The sequence below is a fragment of the Atractosteus spatula genome, chromosome 8 (genome assembly GCF_055471065.1).
Source record: "Atractosteus spatula isolate fAtrSpa1 chromosome 8, fAtrSpa1.hap1, whole genome shotgun sequence".
Taxonomy (NCBI): domain Eukaryota; kingdom Metazoa; phylum Chordata; class Actinopteri; order Semionotiformes; family Lepisosteidae; genus Atractosteus; species Atractosteus spatula.
This window is the reverse complement of record NC_142713.1, coordinates 7,404,847-7,419,491: the sequence shown is the minus strand read 5'-3', so window position 1 is coordinate 7,419,491 and position 14,645 is coordinate 7,404,847. Positions and strand designations below refer to the sequence as shown.

General features: G+C 38.7%; 1 protein-coding gene across 1 annotated transcript; it reads right to left on the bottom strand.

Moving 5' to 3' along the window:
• Positions 1-274: 274 nt before the first annotated feature.
• LOC148829128 (protein mono-ADP-ribosyltransferase PARP12-like) lies at positions 275-12,721 on the bottom strand. The gene is made up of 12 exons (XM_088923699.1): positions 12,305-12,721; positions 10,720-10,855; positions 8,291-8,549; positions 7,823-7,921; positions 6,561-6,693; positions 5,312-5,480; positions 4,634-4,757; positions 3,869-3,965; positions 3,210-3,294; positions 2,455-2,585; positions 1,785-1,933; positions 275-675 (listed from the first exon to the last, which is right to left on the bottom strand). Exons 1-12 carry the CDS (start codon positions 12,670-12,672, stop codon positions 422-424), a joined length of 2,004 nt encoding a protein of 667 aa, XP_088779825.1. The 5' UTR covers positions 12,673-12,721; the 3' UTR covers positions 275-421.
• Between the last annotated feature and the right edge of the window lie 1,924 nt (positions 12,722-14,645).

The following is a 14,645-nucleotide window of genomic DNA, read 5'->3' as shown; positions in this document are numbered from 1 at the left end:
TGGCCCATGTCAAAAATAAAATGGACAGTGAAAGAGTACATGCTATTATACTAAAAAACCATTCAAAGTCATGATCCAATGTTCTAAGAAAGAAATGCAGGCACAGTGACCAAATCTTATTTGTTTGTTTAAATGGACTTTTTTCATCCCGAATTGTGGTCAGTACTAAAGTGCAATAAAGTCCCAGACAATTATAAGGAGCATTTTCAAAGCATGAGAAACAAAAACAAATAACACAAATTCTATTAAATGATTAAATAATAAATGATATAAACTGGAAGCCTTAACATTTCTGTCTAACGCTGCTTCCCTAAGATCTTTTAAATTCAAAAAGCGCAAAAAAAAGTAACAGATTTTGCAAGTCACCAAAAATGTTTGAGAAAATAAGATACCATTTCAGTATCCTGGGTGTCTGGGGCTTTTAGCTGTACTCAATAAGATACTCGGGGTAGATCTGGTGTTTCTCAAAGATCACAAACACTGATGGGTTGGATGTCGAATCGACGCAGCTGTCGTAAAAGACCGAGTTGCCTTCTTTTAAAGGAGGATGCAGATAGTTGCTGTTTCCTTGAGAGAAGTCTCCGACCAGGACTCGTGCTACAAACATAATCCTGCTGCCGGTCGTCGGCTTGGAATTGTTGTGGAAATATGAAGCATCCCTGGAAAAGTAGTTTCCTGTAAAATATCCACAAATATTGCGCTATAGTACCACCACATAAAAATACTTCGACTTTCACATATTGAACAAGCATGCTTCTGCCCTGTCCATTCAGGATTCAGGAGGGGGAGTTTGAAACATACAAAGAAATCAAATGACTCTGGCGTTGGCTTTGTGCTAGAAAAAGAATCTTGGCAATCGTTTGAAAATCTATTGCTCCGCATTAATTTCCCTTTCATCTTTTTGTGAACAAGTCAGATATTAAGAGACAAAAAAAGACAATTGTACTGTACTTTTTACAAAAGTTTTACTGTACTATCTTTACAACCCAAATTGTTTCATTTCACCTTTGGATTTACACATTCATTGACATATTGTGTGCTGCACTCAAGTTCTACAATTTCAAGTTCACCCTTCTTCTACAATTAATTATCTAAATGGAGCACTTTCACAACTGCTGTTTAAGGGTGTTCCCACGACTGATATTATGGCTTTCAAAATCCTACTTTTCACTTTCATGTCATGAAACATTGCAATTAGTTTAATTAATTCTCTTACTATAAGTTACATCTTGATTTTTGATTCCATCGAATTACACCAAGCAACTATTTGATCTTCTGCCATTTTAATCCATGCCAGTTTTATGTTAGTTAACTTTATGCCACCTTTTATTTCCTAGAATACTTAAACCTTTACTTCCTATAATAAGGTGGGACGTTCTCTTAAAAAACACAAGAACGGGTATTGCTTTCTATCACAAAGTCATGGCTTGTATGACAAACAGTGTCTGTTAATGTTAAAGGTCATATGTTATAGGAAGGGCTTGTGCTAAATTGTCTGAAATGGGGTGTGCACCTGAAGAGGTTTCACTTTTATACACAAATGTCTTTTTTGTCTAATCTTGAAAGCATTCTGTTGTGTTGTCCAGGATCAGGGATACAATCAATCAGAGCAACAGCCCTTCAGCAAATGAAGTCAAACCACCTTTAACAACAGGAACTCAAGACTTCAGAGTGGGCATTTCTATTAATTTCAAAGAGACACCAGGACTCCTAAAGTAATGGTCACTGATACCTAGGTCAGATCCCTCTGGAGACTCTTTATTGTTGTTTTATGTTCCACTTACCACTTCCATATGCATTGTGGGCCCCACAGATACCCCTGTCAAAGTTTTGTTCACAAATGGCCTTGATGAGGGATTTCTCTGTGCCATGGAACAAAAAATACTCATTCACAGTCTTGCCTCCATTTCTCTTCATCATTTGGTCTTTCTGCCTAAAACAACACACACAATGGGTATGAGACACATGATAAGTGATATACAGATGTACAAGATATCATGAGAGCCCTCTGGGTGGCTTCGATGTTTTCTTTTCTTTTCTAAATAACACACACCCTGATGAAGGCAATTTGTTCAAAATGGTGACGCATCAAAAGGGCATTAAAATGGCTTGGTGACCATTTAATGGATATGTTTTTTTTATCTCAAACAGTAAATTAATTTGACATGAAGGGAGACCAGCCAATCACAGGGCATGGTGAGAAATGGGCACCTTAGAATACCCAATGAAAATATGTCTTGTTTTCCTTGAGCTTATGAGACATATTTGACGATTTCTTCAAAATGACAACTCAAGGCCAGTAGCAATCCTTCATCCTTCAGGGAAGAGATAACTGCCACACCACCTTGCCACCACTAAACAGGCGAAATCGGAAATACAGCTAACAAGTTGAGCACACACCAAGTCAAATTTACTGTCCTTTCACACAGGATAATCTTGCTGGAATGAACTTACCACTGGAAGACATTCCAGAGATACAGGTTCTGAATCCTTTGAATCTTGTGGATAGTACTTGTAGCCATAGAGTGCCTGAAGAGGGTTTCAATTTGTCGATATTCCTCACCAGACTTTGATAGATGAACCAGCTGTTAATAAATACAGTAACATCAATATTAAGGAAGAAATGTGAAATTGAGTTTGCATCACTTCCTATCTATTCTTACGTTGTTGCAGATAAGGTACTTATGGCTAGTATGTTCTCCAATTTTCTCGCCAATCCTGGTTTAACCTAATGGCAATCTCTCTTTAATGCATCTTAACAGCAGTAACTTTCTACCATGGTGTAACTTCTATAGTTACACCTACTGTATACTGTAGGTCTATAGTTAAAGTAAAAGCACAACTATAGTCAATGTGACTTGTTTTTTTTTTTAATTGTGAAAGACATAAATAATGATAAACTAATAAAAGTAAGTCCCATTGGTGTGCAAAAAACTTCGGGCCCCTTTGGCATTTTGTAGAAATTCAACAAGATTTGATTTTGTGTAACAAGCATTTATAGGACGTACTGTAACTGGACTGAAGGAAAACTGTTTGGGGAACACATTTAGAGTTTGCAGAATGGTCTGAAGTAAAGTGGTGAGGCACTGGTCCAAAATGTCATGACCAAAACTGTCATGAACATGGTTTTTAGAATGCCATATAGCCACAGCAGAGATTTGAGCAAAACTATAGAACACACATGATTTGACTTTTACTTGTAGAAATACCTTATGAGTGAAGTCGAACAGAGGAACCTGGACCCAGTGAGATGGAATGGAGACATCAGCAGAGCCTGGTGTCTTCAAAGAGACACTTTACATCAACCAAAACAAAAATGGGAAGGATAATGGTCAAATTTCCATTGCTCTGGACACTTGTTCTTGGTGGTACAGTACATAACATGAAAAATAATTATAGTGCTTTGAGAGCAGACAGTTTTCAATACATCATCTAATTTTACTAGCACCTTGAATTTATGGAAAAGTGTTTCCATATGCTAAACATCACATGAAAAATACTGTTCATAGTAGTAGGTTTGAAGAAATGATCAATTACTAATGTATCACAAGAACAGCAATCTGAAAATGCACTATCCCAGCTATTCAAAGTATCCCTGACCTCTTTACCAACATAATATATGATTTGTATTTCAACAACAATGTCTGAAACACACGTTTACAATATGTCTATCTCTTTTTAGAGCAAAACAGCTTTAAAAACATTGCCTTACAAATAAAAACAAATGTTTTTGCAACATAAACTTTCAAAATGATGATTTGAATATACTGTATGTAGCAGGCCAGGGTACCAAATTCAGGTATTTGTTCAAGACAAAGTGAGAGAGTGAAACCGAACTGAATGATATGACGAAAGGATTTTCAAGTACCTCTTTATCTTTCTCTCCACATCTTGCACAGAAACAAACCTTGGCCTCCTTCTCACCTCTCTCTTTGCTGTATTCTTCCTATCCTGCTTATACATGTCTGCAAGACAGAAGCCACACTGCAGTGATTAAAAAATTGCTTAGGAAAACAAGTGAGCATTGGTACAGAGATGGTAACCTTTAAAGAACCAGAAAGATACTTGCATGTCTAGATAAGATAATGGCTTGAAACAAAACCAGATGGGTCACAGATCCATATCTCTTTTCTGCACATTTTTTCTAGCAAACGTTTTTAGAACATTTTAGAACATAACAAAAATTGAACAAATATAGAACAATACCACATAAAAGGGAAGTTTTCCAAAAAACAACAAGGAGGAATGGGGCTAATTAAACAGATTTTGTAAATAAAAAAAATTAACTGTGCTAGCCTTCAGTTGTTGAACTACTGTAGCACAGCTGCAATTAGATGTACTTTCCGTAAGCACAAGTAGAAACATTTACAATTTCGTACTGTACATCCCAGCCACTGTAAAATCTGGGGTGTCATATGCTTTTAAACCGAATCCTTGGCCACTTACACCTCCAAATAATATTAGTAGAAATGTGTTTGATCATGAAAAATAAGAAATTCATAAGAAACATGTGCTATCCTGTCCAGGGTGATAGGCCCCGGCTCCCCTGTGACCCTGGATTGGAAGAAGCAAGTAGAAAATGGATGGATGGATGTTCAAGTATGAGGTTACAGTATCTTAGCAGTGGGATTACCTTTGAAGCTGAGGATGTACTGTTGACCGCCTGTGATGAAAGGCACATCACTTTCATTGCCAGCTAAGTATACTTTCTCCAAGACACTTGACGTGACTGATGATGACTCAGACTGTTCGTCCTCCTGCAAGAATCAAAATATCCAAACCAAGTTCACACTTTCCAAAATGTCCATTCTAATAACCAAGGACATGTTCATGTTCAGGTTTTCTGAATGATCATCTGTAACAGGTTTTAAACACATAAGTATCTCTTATTCTATTCAACTTCTTTTCTAATCACAGCCATTGTTTCTTTTTACTTATTAGATTAAACTGACACAGTTATCCTCTGTTTTTATAATCCAGAAAGTTATTTATTGTTTACACTGTCAGTTCAATTGTAAATTGTAATTGATGCAGTTGTCAAAAACTTTAAAAGAATGGCGGTGCGGTGGCTCTGTGGCTAAGGATCTGCGCCTGTGGCTGGAAGGTTGCTGGTTTGTACCCCGTGGCCGGCAGAAGAATCCTACTCCGTTGGGCCCCTGAGCAAGGCCCTTAACTCCAACTGCTCCAGGGGCGCCGTATAAATGGCTGACCCTGCGCCCTGACCCCAAGCTTCTCTCTCCCTGTCTGTATCTCTCATGGAGAGCAAGTTGGGGTATGTGACAAAGAGAAATTCCTAATGCAAGAAACTCACTGGACAACCGTATTCAATCCACTTCCCGAACTCGTTCTTCCAGTACCAGACCCACTCTGTTGTGAGGATGAAGTGTGGAGGTTTGGTGACAGAGGAGGCTGTGGATAGACGCCTGACTTTAGCCGGGCCACAGGTCATGGTGAGGAAATTCACAGCTGGAGATCCCAAACTGTCAACACAAACAAGCCCTGTTAAGTCTTTCAAGCCCTGTTAAGTACTTATTGGAAAATACTCATCAGTAAGCATTGGAAAAAAAGAACAAGCAAATGGTATATTTCCTGCATGGAGTCCATTTTCTAACTGCTTTATCCAATACAGGTCAGAGGGTACCAAAACCTACCCCTTCATAAAGTATTATGCATTATAGTAATTCAGCACAATGTGATAAGAACTTTTAATTGCAAAGTGAACTTTATTTTATTATAAAAATGCTCTGGAATTTTCTGAATTAACCTAATTCCAACTGAAAATGTACACCTCCTCTTGATCAATATTAGTTCACTGAGCACAGTTAACACTAGACCTACAGTAGCTGGATCTGAAGCAAAAACCCAAAACGTCTTATGCACTGTAGCTGGAATTGTAAAGTAGAATATTTCTTCGAACCCATGCTGAATTTGAATACTGCTAATTTTATTTGTTACCCTTTTTGAATTCTACATGGGTACAACATTATGCCGAAAGTGTTTAAATTCCTATGAATGTCTTAAAAAACAAATGTTTTTATGTCATAGGAAAAGTGCCATCTGAATGAATTAAACTGCAATGACAGATTTTGAATTCCTCTGATAAACCTGCAGTGTAAAAACAATCTATTAAGGTAATTAGTTCTCTCACATCTTAATAATAACAACAACAATAATATGGGCCACTCACAAATATAGATACTGAAACAGAAATGTATTATATTAGCTTCTAAGTCCCAACAGAGCAGTAGAGCAGGATAATATCAAGAGTATTACCCACTCCTACTGTCCCTCTCCCATTGTACAGCATAAATGTCGACTTTCATATATTTAACTCAGAATTATGAGACCACCCCCTGGATATCTGGTTAATAAATTTGTTTTGTGCATTTTACTCCTTTTACGTCTTTACCTTCTGACACAACTGATCGTGACAGATCCTGAAAGACAGATTGATTGATTCCACCTTATCTTCTGAAAGCACATATATTTCTCAGAGGGCCAGGAACAAATAAGGTACAGTACAAACTTAAATTAATGAGTAGTTAGCGAGCATTAAACACCTTGTTGAATTTTCTGGGTTGCAGTATGCCTTTTCAATTTCTTCCATGTTGGGAAGATTTTTCCAGATTGTCCCATCGCTGTCTAAGATCTCCCACTTGTAAGGCAGATGGTAGTGAACACGAACACACTTATCTGGAGAAAACAGGAGAGCAACCAGGAGTCATGTACAATACTCCTGCGACGTAGTTACAAAGATGCTATTTAGTAGAAAGTCAATGTACCACACTAATTCTGACATATTTGCAAAGTTATCAGCACACATTAGGCATATCGATTCATTCAATGTTCATGGACACTTTCTAGCTGCACATTCACTCTCTTACTTTAGGAATATCTAGAGTATCAAAGTTGGAGTACCAAAATGTGTCATCTCAGAACATATCGCTCATGAAAAGGTTATTCGACATTTAACCATCTGCGTGAAAGAACTCCTGAGAATCCCACAGAGCACTTGCAATATTCAATTCAATATTAACATGAACTCTTTAATTCCTCTGTACAATTACTCCACCACTATTATACTGTACAGTGTCTTCTGGTAGTGAAGTAATTAGTAAAACTACCAAAAAGCTAACCTGTGCTTAATTCCTGACTACCGAATATATAAAATGTATTACTGTTTGAGAAGTACAATAGTGATTAGGACTGAAGACTTACTGTATAACTGGAATGCTAGAAAGATAGAATCCTAGGTGAGATACTGTGGTTGTACTTTATGGCAATGTTCTTCATTTAGATTGCTCCAGTAAAATACTTTGCTTTATAAATGTTTACTCTTCAGGTTGTCATTATAAAGGAGAATACACACACACCAGCCATCAGAAGGGAGGAGAACAGAGTGATGAAGCCAGTTCATAGATGGGATTATTAGGAGGCCGTGGTTGGTAAAGGCCAATGGGAAATTTGGCCAGGATGCCGGGATAACACTGCTGCTCTTTTCAAGAAACGCCATGGGATTTTTATTCAGGACCTCGGTTTTACATGTCATTCGAAGGATGGCGTCTTGTTACTGTATAGTGTCTCTGTCACTATAATTGGGCATAAGGACTGCAGGAGGTCTCAGACTGCAGGGTGAGCGCCCCCTACTGGCCCCACTAACCTTCCCAGTAGGTCTCCCATCCAGGTACTGGCCAGGCTTCAGTTGTGAGTTGCAGGGTGATATAGCTGCTGCCACGAACAACAGCAGAGATCGCAATAAGAGACATCAAACTGCAGAAAACAACATAATACAAAAAGTATGGAACAGTCCCAAGGAACTCACCTTCAAAACTACAGTGTTTCCGGATGAAAAATAGACAGATTTCATTAGCATCCACTTCACTGACAGAGTTTTGAGGTTGCATGAAGTCCTGTTGCTTCCCTGCGGATTCGGCAAGAGTTTGAATCAGCTTCCCAAATGCTGACTAAACAGGAACCTTTCTGCAATTTCCCTCACGGGATCAATAAAGTATCTATCTATCTAGAGAATTCACCTGAGTTTCATTCACTGTTTGCTTTTTAATACATTGATATATCCACAATTTCTTACTTTGCATTGTTTTTTAAATAAACATTTCCAAGCTAGATGAATCAAGATTCAAATAATTTACTTATAGACAAAAACGTGGGCATAATTCACACAATTTTTCATTTGTGAAAGTTAAAGTTAAATCCACAGAGCAATTAAAAGGATTTTTTTTATTGTTTTGTGTTTTCATTATGCTTGATAGAATGGATTAATTACCCTTACCTTCTGTTGTTTCCGCACAACTGTCAATCCTGAACTTGTTCTTATAAATCACAGGCAGACTGCAGGTGTTTTTCGCACTGAGGGTGTCCCCCAGTGGGGAATTATCAAGGTCTATGTCTAGTTTGTGTGACCTCTTGCAATTATCACCAAACTTGCAGGCCCCCTGTAAGTAGTGCTGGCAGACATGGAGGCTGGTACACCTCTCTTTGAAGGTACAGGATCCATGTGGCCCACTGCCCTTATTGTAATGTGGACAAACCTGCAAAACAACAATTCAAATCGTTCAGCTGGGGAGCTGTGACAGCATGTGTAGACTGCAAAGGAATACTGTAAGTAAGAGGTTTATTCCATGCTGAAAAGAGGAGAAACCCGAAGAAGGCTCCACGGCTGAAACGTTGTGTTTTCTTTCTCCTCTTTTCAGCATGGAATAAACCTAACAATCCGAATCTACATTTAAAAAAATTATTTGAATGAAGTCCGTAATCCCTTCATTAATTGTAATTAATTCAATACTGCAGGCAATAAAAGAAGGTGAGAGGCTGGAAAATGGGGTCTGTGTTAGATACTTTAGGCCATGCCACCAGGATGGAAAGATTATTATTATTATTAGTAGTAGTAGTAGTAGTAGTAGTAGTAGTAGTACATTATCATCATCATCATTATTATTATTATTATTGTTGTTGTTGTTGTTGTTGTTGTTGTTGTTGTTGTTGTGTCCCACAGTTCCATACAGCACACAGTGATCACAGACTTAGATGCACATTACATTAAAATAGGAAAACAGATTCAATGTAGGTTAGAGCCTAGGGGAAGAAAATTAAGACTTAATAAAGTTCCACATTAGTGAGAACTGTTCTAGAAATGGCAAACTAAAAGACAAGATTTTTTCTGGTCATAAGTTCTCGATGACGTAAAAAGGATGTGAGGCAGAATGAAGATCTGTCCCAAATGATTCGCAAAGGGAGAAACTAACTAAAACTGAAGACAAAGTCACATAAACACTGACAATGCAGAAGAAGCCTGTTCTATCAATTGGACCAGAAGAAGGGTGAGCAGTCACAAATGATCAAGGGAACAAGTGATCAAGAGAGCTGATAAATTTTTATGATGGTACAGTAGCTCCAAGACAGACAAAATAGATGAAGAGGACTAAAATCAAACCCTGCTTGAACACGACACATTCTTCCAACAGAAAGTGAAGCTTCCAATCACATGGATAATAAAAAGGTGCCTTAAGACAGTGGTAGAGTAAATCGACTGATATCATGAAGGAAGAGATGAGCTGACAAAAGTATTGAGGTGTTTATCAAGAATACAGAAGGCAAACAAAAAAACCCCACCAAAACTACACTGTAGTAATGTTTCTTGCCAAGTAGATCAGAAGGACCTAAAGGCTTTTGTCAGCAAATTTGGGATACCAACTGCTCGGGTGAATTCTGGCGATAGCACTTAGAAGTTAGAGATCATGAATCTTCGTTTTACTAAATGACTAAACCGCTCAGTATTGACTAACCCACTTCCTGATATTCACTATTTTCGTAACACCCCATTAGTAGCAATAGCTTTGTGAAATATACGTTTCTTTGCTTTCCGGTTGGTCCTACAAGATAATGTGACAAGGAAAGAGCGAGATATCAGGAAGAGTGAAAGATAATGACGTAAGGTGGAAGTGTGACTGTTAAAAATAAACCGATAAAGAGAAGATACAGCTCCATCTAGTTCCCATACTTGTGTGCAGAGTGTTCAACGTCCACCACACAACACCTACAGTTACACTTGTAGGTTGTTGGTTAATTTTCCCTGTGTACTTCCTTGCAGTGCACTGGCATCCTGTTCAAGGCGTAGTCCAGCCTTGTAACCTAAGCTTATGTGTGTTTTAGATCTTGGAATATTGTAACTCCTTCCAAGAATAAGTGGCTTTCTGATAACTGATGAATATATACAGTATATTTGACAAAAAGTAACTTCAGCATGCTTTATACACATCAAAAACATGTCAGAATGTCAGGGCTGTGATGAAATATGAAGAAAATTTGAAAAGACACCACTGTTGCATTACAGATGTGGTGCAACTTTAAGTTGTATACACAGCACTTAAATCACTGTAGATGAATGTAGTAAAATGTGATTTATTATATTGTCTAATGCATATAGATTAATGACACCTCAATGTTTCCCAGGGAAAGCAGACAGAAAATGGATAAATAGCTAATTTCATTATGGGTCAACATTAAAACAACAGAGAGCCTTGATCTGGGATAAAAGAAAAGGATGGTGCTGTAGCAACAAAATGTGGTAGACTCTAATATTTGTGTCTGTCTTAAAACCACAATGTTTGCTGCAAATCAATGTGAGCTGAGTCACCAGGTTCAATTAACAGCATTAAGAAATAGACTCCTTTCTACTTAGGCCATTCCTGAGCTACACACCTTAGGCAGGAGGTAGGAGTCATTCTGCAGCAGCAGCTGAAACAGCTCAGCCTCATCCAGGTCTTGCAGGAAGTTGTCTCTCAGAACAGCTCCATTGTGGTCAGAATGAATATTGTGTGACTTCTTGCACTTGCTACTACAGAAACATGCAGAATGTTTTTTTTAGACTATACAACTAATAGGGCAGCATGGACAGCGCTGTAAGGTAGCAGTTAGCATTGGGTCCTGGGTTCAGTTCCAGACCTGGGGTGCTATCTGTGTGGAGTTTGTACTGTATGGTGTCTCTGTGTTCGGTTTGGTTTCTTCCTGCTCTGGTTTCCTCCCACAGTCCAAAAACTGGTAGGTGAATTGGCTTCTGGGAAAGGTAGTGTGAGTGTGTATGTTTGTCTGTGTTTGTGTCTGCGCATCGTGTGATGTGCCCATTGCTTGCCTGGATAGGCTCCGGCTCTCCCATGACCCTGAATTGGAAGAAGCTGTTAGAAAAAGGATGGATGGGTGAACACTGGATTCACCCTAATTGACAACAATCTGCACCTGAATGTCAACAAGAAAAAAGAAGTCATTGTGGAGTCATTGAGTCATTGAGTCATGCTCCAATCAGCATCGATGGCACAGTGGTGGAAACTGCCAGCTGCTTCAGGTTCTCCACTGACTGGGCTTGGTCTCACAACACTGTAATCTGAAACGGGCACAACAGTGCCGGCACTTTCTGCCATACTGGAAGAAATGTGGTCTGGGGAAGCAGTTCCTCATGAATTTCTTTACCGGAGCACCATAGAAACTGTCCTCGCTAGTGGTATCACTGTGTGGTACAGCAGTACTACAACGCATGACAAAGATGCACTACAAAGGGTTGTGGCAACGGCACAGAGGATTGTAGGATGTGATTCACCATCAATCTGTCTCAATAAAGCCCTGTACTGTGGACGTCCCAAGTGAATATGAATTCCAATGTACATGTAAATATGGCAAATAAACTCCTCTACTCTAGTTGAGGCTTATCTGTGCACTGTAATCTTGTCTTGACTTCATATGTTTCTTTTGTCCTTATTAGTTAATAGGTAGCTCAGACCTTAACGTGGTATGGACTTTAAAATGTCTTTTAACGTATTTCAGCAGTTTAAATTGAATTGGCTTTTTGTAATTAAAATTAACTACTAAAAAATGTCGTTTCTACATACCTGTCAAAACCACAGATCAGGCCAAACAAGTTACACCCCAGATGAGTAAATTACTTTCGAAGGTTTGGTGTGAAACATGTACAAGGAATGCTCTCCTTTACTACTAATATGTGAGACTAATATTAATGCTTCTTTATTCACTCACTTTTACTGTACATACAGACGGTTTTTAACAACCAGTTGTATTCTGCATCTGTTTTAACTGCATTTGTGCTGATATGATTTAGCTAGTGTAAATATGGTAATACAGTCCAGTCTATGCAGTTATGTGTCACTGACCAGTCAAGATTACAACAAAAGTAAAACAAAGACAACTTGTTGGAATAAACAAAACTTTTGGTAACACAAATTATTATTACATATTCAATATAAAACTACCGTATTTACCCTCCCCATTGACTTACCTTCCATATCTGCAGTTACTAAGAGCAAAATATCTACACAGATGAAGATCATCACATTTTTCACAGGCAGGATAGCTTTTGCACAGCCTAACTGGTGTCTTTGCAACTATAATGCTGTCAGGGCTCAGATTACATCCAAAGATCTTTTTCTCTCTGCCTTGAATTCTAACAAACCTACTGCTGTCAGTCAGGGTCTCGAAGAGCTGCTGGTCTTCCACATTGAACTTCTCGCAGACAGTCAATTTAAGCCGGTGGTACTCCAGACATCCCTGGTTTCTGCAAAGAACTTTCATAGCAAAGTTAGAAAGGTCTCCAGCCATTTTATCAGACTGCTGCTCCTCAGTTGTATTCCCCTTTTTGAACATCATGAGAAATGAAACTGAAATGAAATAAAATGCCAGTGTACCAGGTGCCTGCAAAAACTTCCTTTCATTCAATGCAAATAAGGCTGAAATGATAAGTCACTCTGACTGATCAAATCCACAAAAAAACAACAACAAACCACATCTCTCTTGCAGGTTATGCAGCTGGTTTTAGATTTTGAAAAATACAGTAGATTAAAGGTTTCCTTTGTTAAGCCGTCATAGATAGACTTTGGAAAACCATTCGTTTCATTTTGCTTTTGCAATAATTAAAGATTAAACCTGGTCGTCTTTGTATTTCCACTTGGCTTGGTCTCTTCCCATGAAGTTCTTTCCATAGAGTGGCTTTTGTGCAATGCCATTCTAATTGATGGAGCAACCAGTGGCCTATTTGAGACGAATACCAAGCAGAGGCTTTGTGTTCAAATTACGCCGTTAAAGGGACAGCAATTTCTTTGTTAATGTTAACCCGGCCCAGTTAGTTCAGACATTATTAGTGGGGTAATGCTGTTCCTATTGAATTGTGTTGTGGATTATTAGTTGCTCACTTCTTCCTTAACTAATGAAGTAAATTATTTAAATAGGAACAAGTAATAGGTTTATTCCATGCTGAAAAAAAGAGAAAGAGAACACAACATTTCGGTCGTGGAGCCTTCTTCAGGTGTGAGAGAGACAGGGCAGTAGGCAATGGTAAAAGGCACTTTACCATTGCCTACTGCCCTGTCTCTCTCACACCTGAAGAAGGCTCCACGGACGAAACGTTGTGTTCTCTTTCTTCTTTTTTTCAGCATGGAATAAACCTATTACTTGTTCCTTTGCAGCCTACGCATGCTGACGCAGCTACCCACCTGAATTATTTAAATAGTCCAGTCAGGGTTCTTTTTTGTCAGATCAGCACAGTGTCCCAATTCATTCCTAACTTCTCATGTCAATAACTTCAAAAACCGATCTTAACTTCACAGCTGATTATAACTTTTCATTACTTACTCATGACCTACTGCAAAGCACTTGCAAACATGAGTTCGGCACTGATTTACTGATTCATGTCTCAGAATGAATAAGTATAAATGCAGCACTATACTTTTGGGTTCTTGTCATAACCAGGAGGAAAAAAGGAAAATAAATGTTGCACATATGGCCATGTTTAAAGAAAAAATAGGTAAATTCAAGCACTTCCAATAATATTTGGAGCATCATAATGAAATAGAGTATAAGACCAGGTAAATAAAAACATAGATTTTGGCTTTAATGAGAAATTGCCTCTGCACAACTGCTCTTTTCTTCCAGAGCTACCACACTCCAAAACCCAGATAACACAAGGAGAACGTTAAACACAGCAACAGCACAAATGAAAAAAAAAAACCTACAAAAAACTTCTGACATCATTTCTTCTTGACACTACAGACTCACACTCACATTTGTTTCTGTAGGAAGAAGAGACAGAGGAGACCACATCCATGTCATCATGGACCAGACACCATCTCAGATTCCCCGGGGCAGTTGGACATGACAAGGTAAAAACAGAACGGCAGCCTGCTCAGACAGATACCTAACTCTGTAGCTTCATCACTGTCTCCTCTACGTACCCAACACCTTACCAAAGCACCCCCTACTCCACACACAGGTTCCCCTCCACACTGCCATAGACGCCAACTACAGTACATCCTCCAGCCAGGCACAATAGGTTTGAGGGTTTGAGGGTTTGAGGGTTTGAGACTAACATGAACCTTTCCTGACTGTAACACAAACCTTAACTCCAAGCCTTCCATATCGGCTCATGCCTTGACAACTGACAGACGCCAGTGCCTACTCCTTTGCAAGGTGATTAGAAAGAAGCTCCCTTCCATCAGCTCACAATAATGATATTAAAATGAGCTGTAGCAGCAGCAGTGTTGTCGTGTTTGATGAGTATGACTGGAGCCTCTTGTACTGTTATTATCCCATAGAGTCCCAGTGTGGGTCAGTGGTGAGGGTCCTGG

What these genes read in the sequence shown, in the direction of transcription:
- LOC148829128 (XM_088923699.1), bottom strand. Translation starts at nt 12,672, where the DNA reads ATGATGTTCAAAAAGGGGAATACAACTGAGGAGCAGCAGTCTGATAAA. An exon ending in ACTCCTACCTCCTGCCTAAG is followed by an intron (nt 8,550 to 10,719) that starts GTGTGTAGCTCA and finishes GTTGTTTTGCAG; the next exon opens with GTTTGTCCACATTACAATAA. An exon ending in AACCCAGAAAATTCAACAAG is followed by an intron (nt 5,481 to 6,560) that starts GTGTTTAATGCT and finishes TTGTGTTGACAG; the next exon opens with TTTGGGATCTCCAGCTGTGA.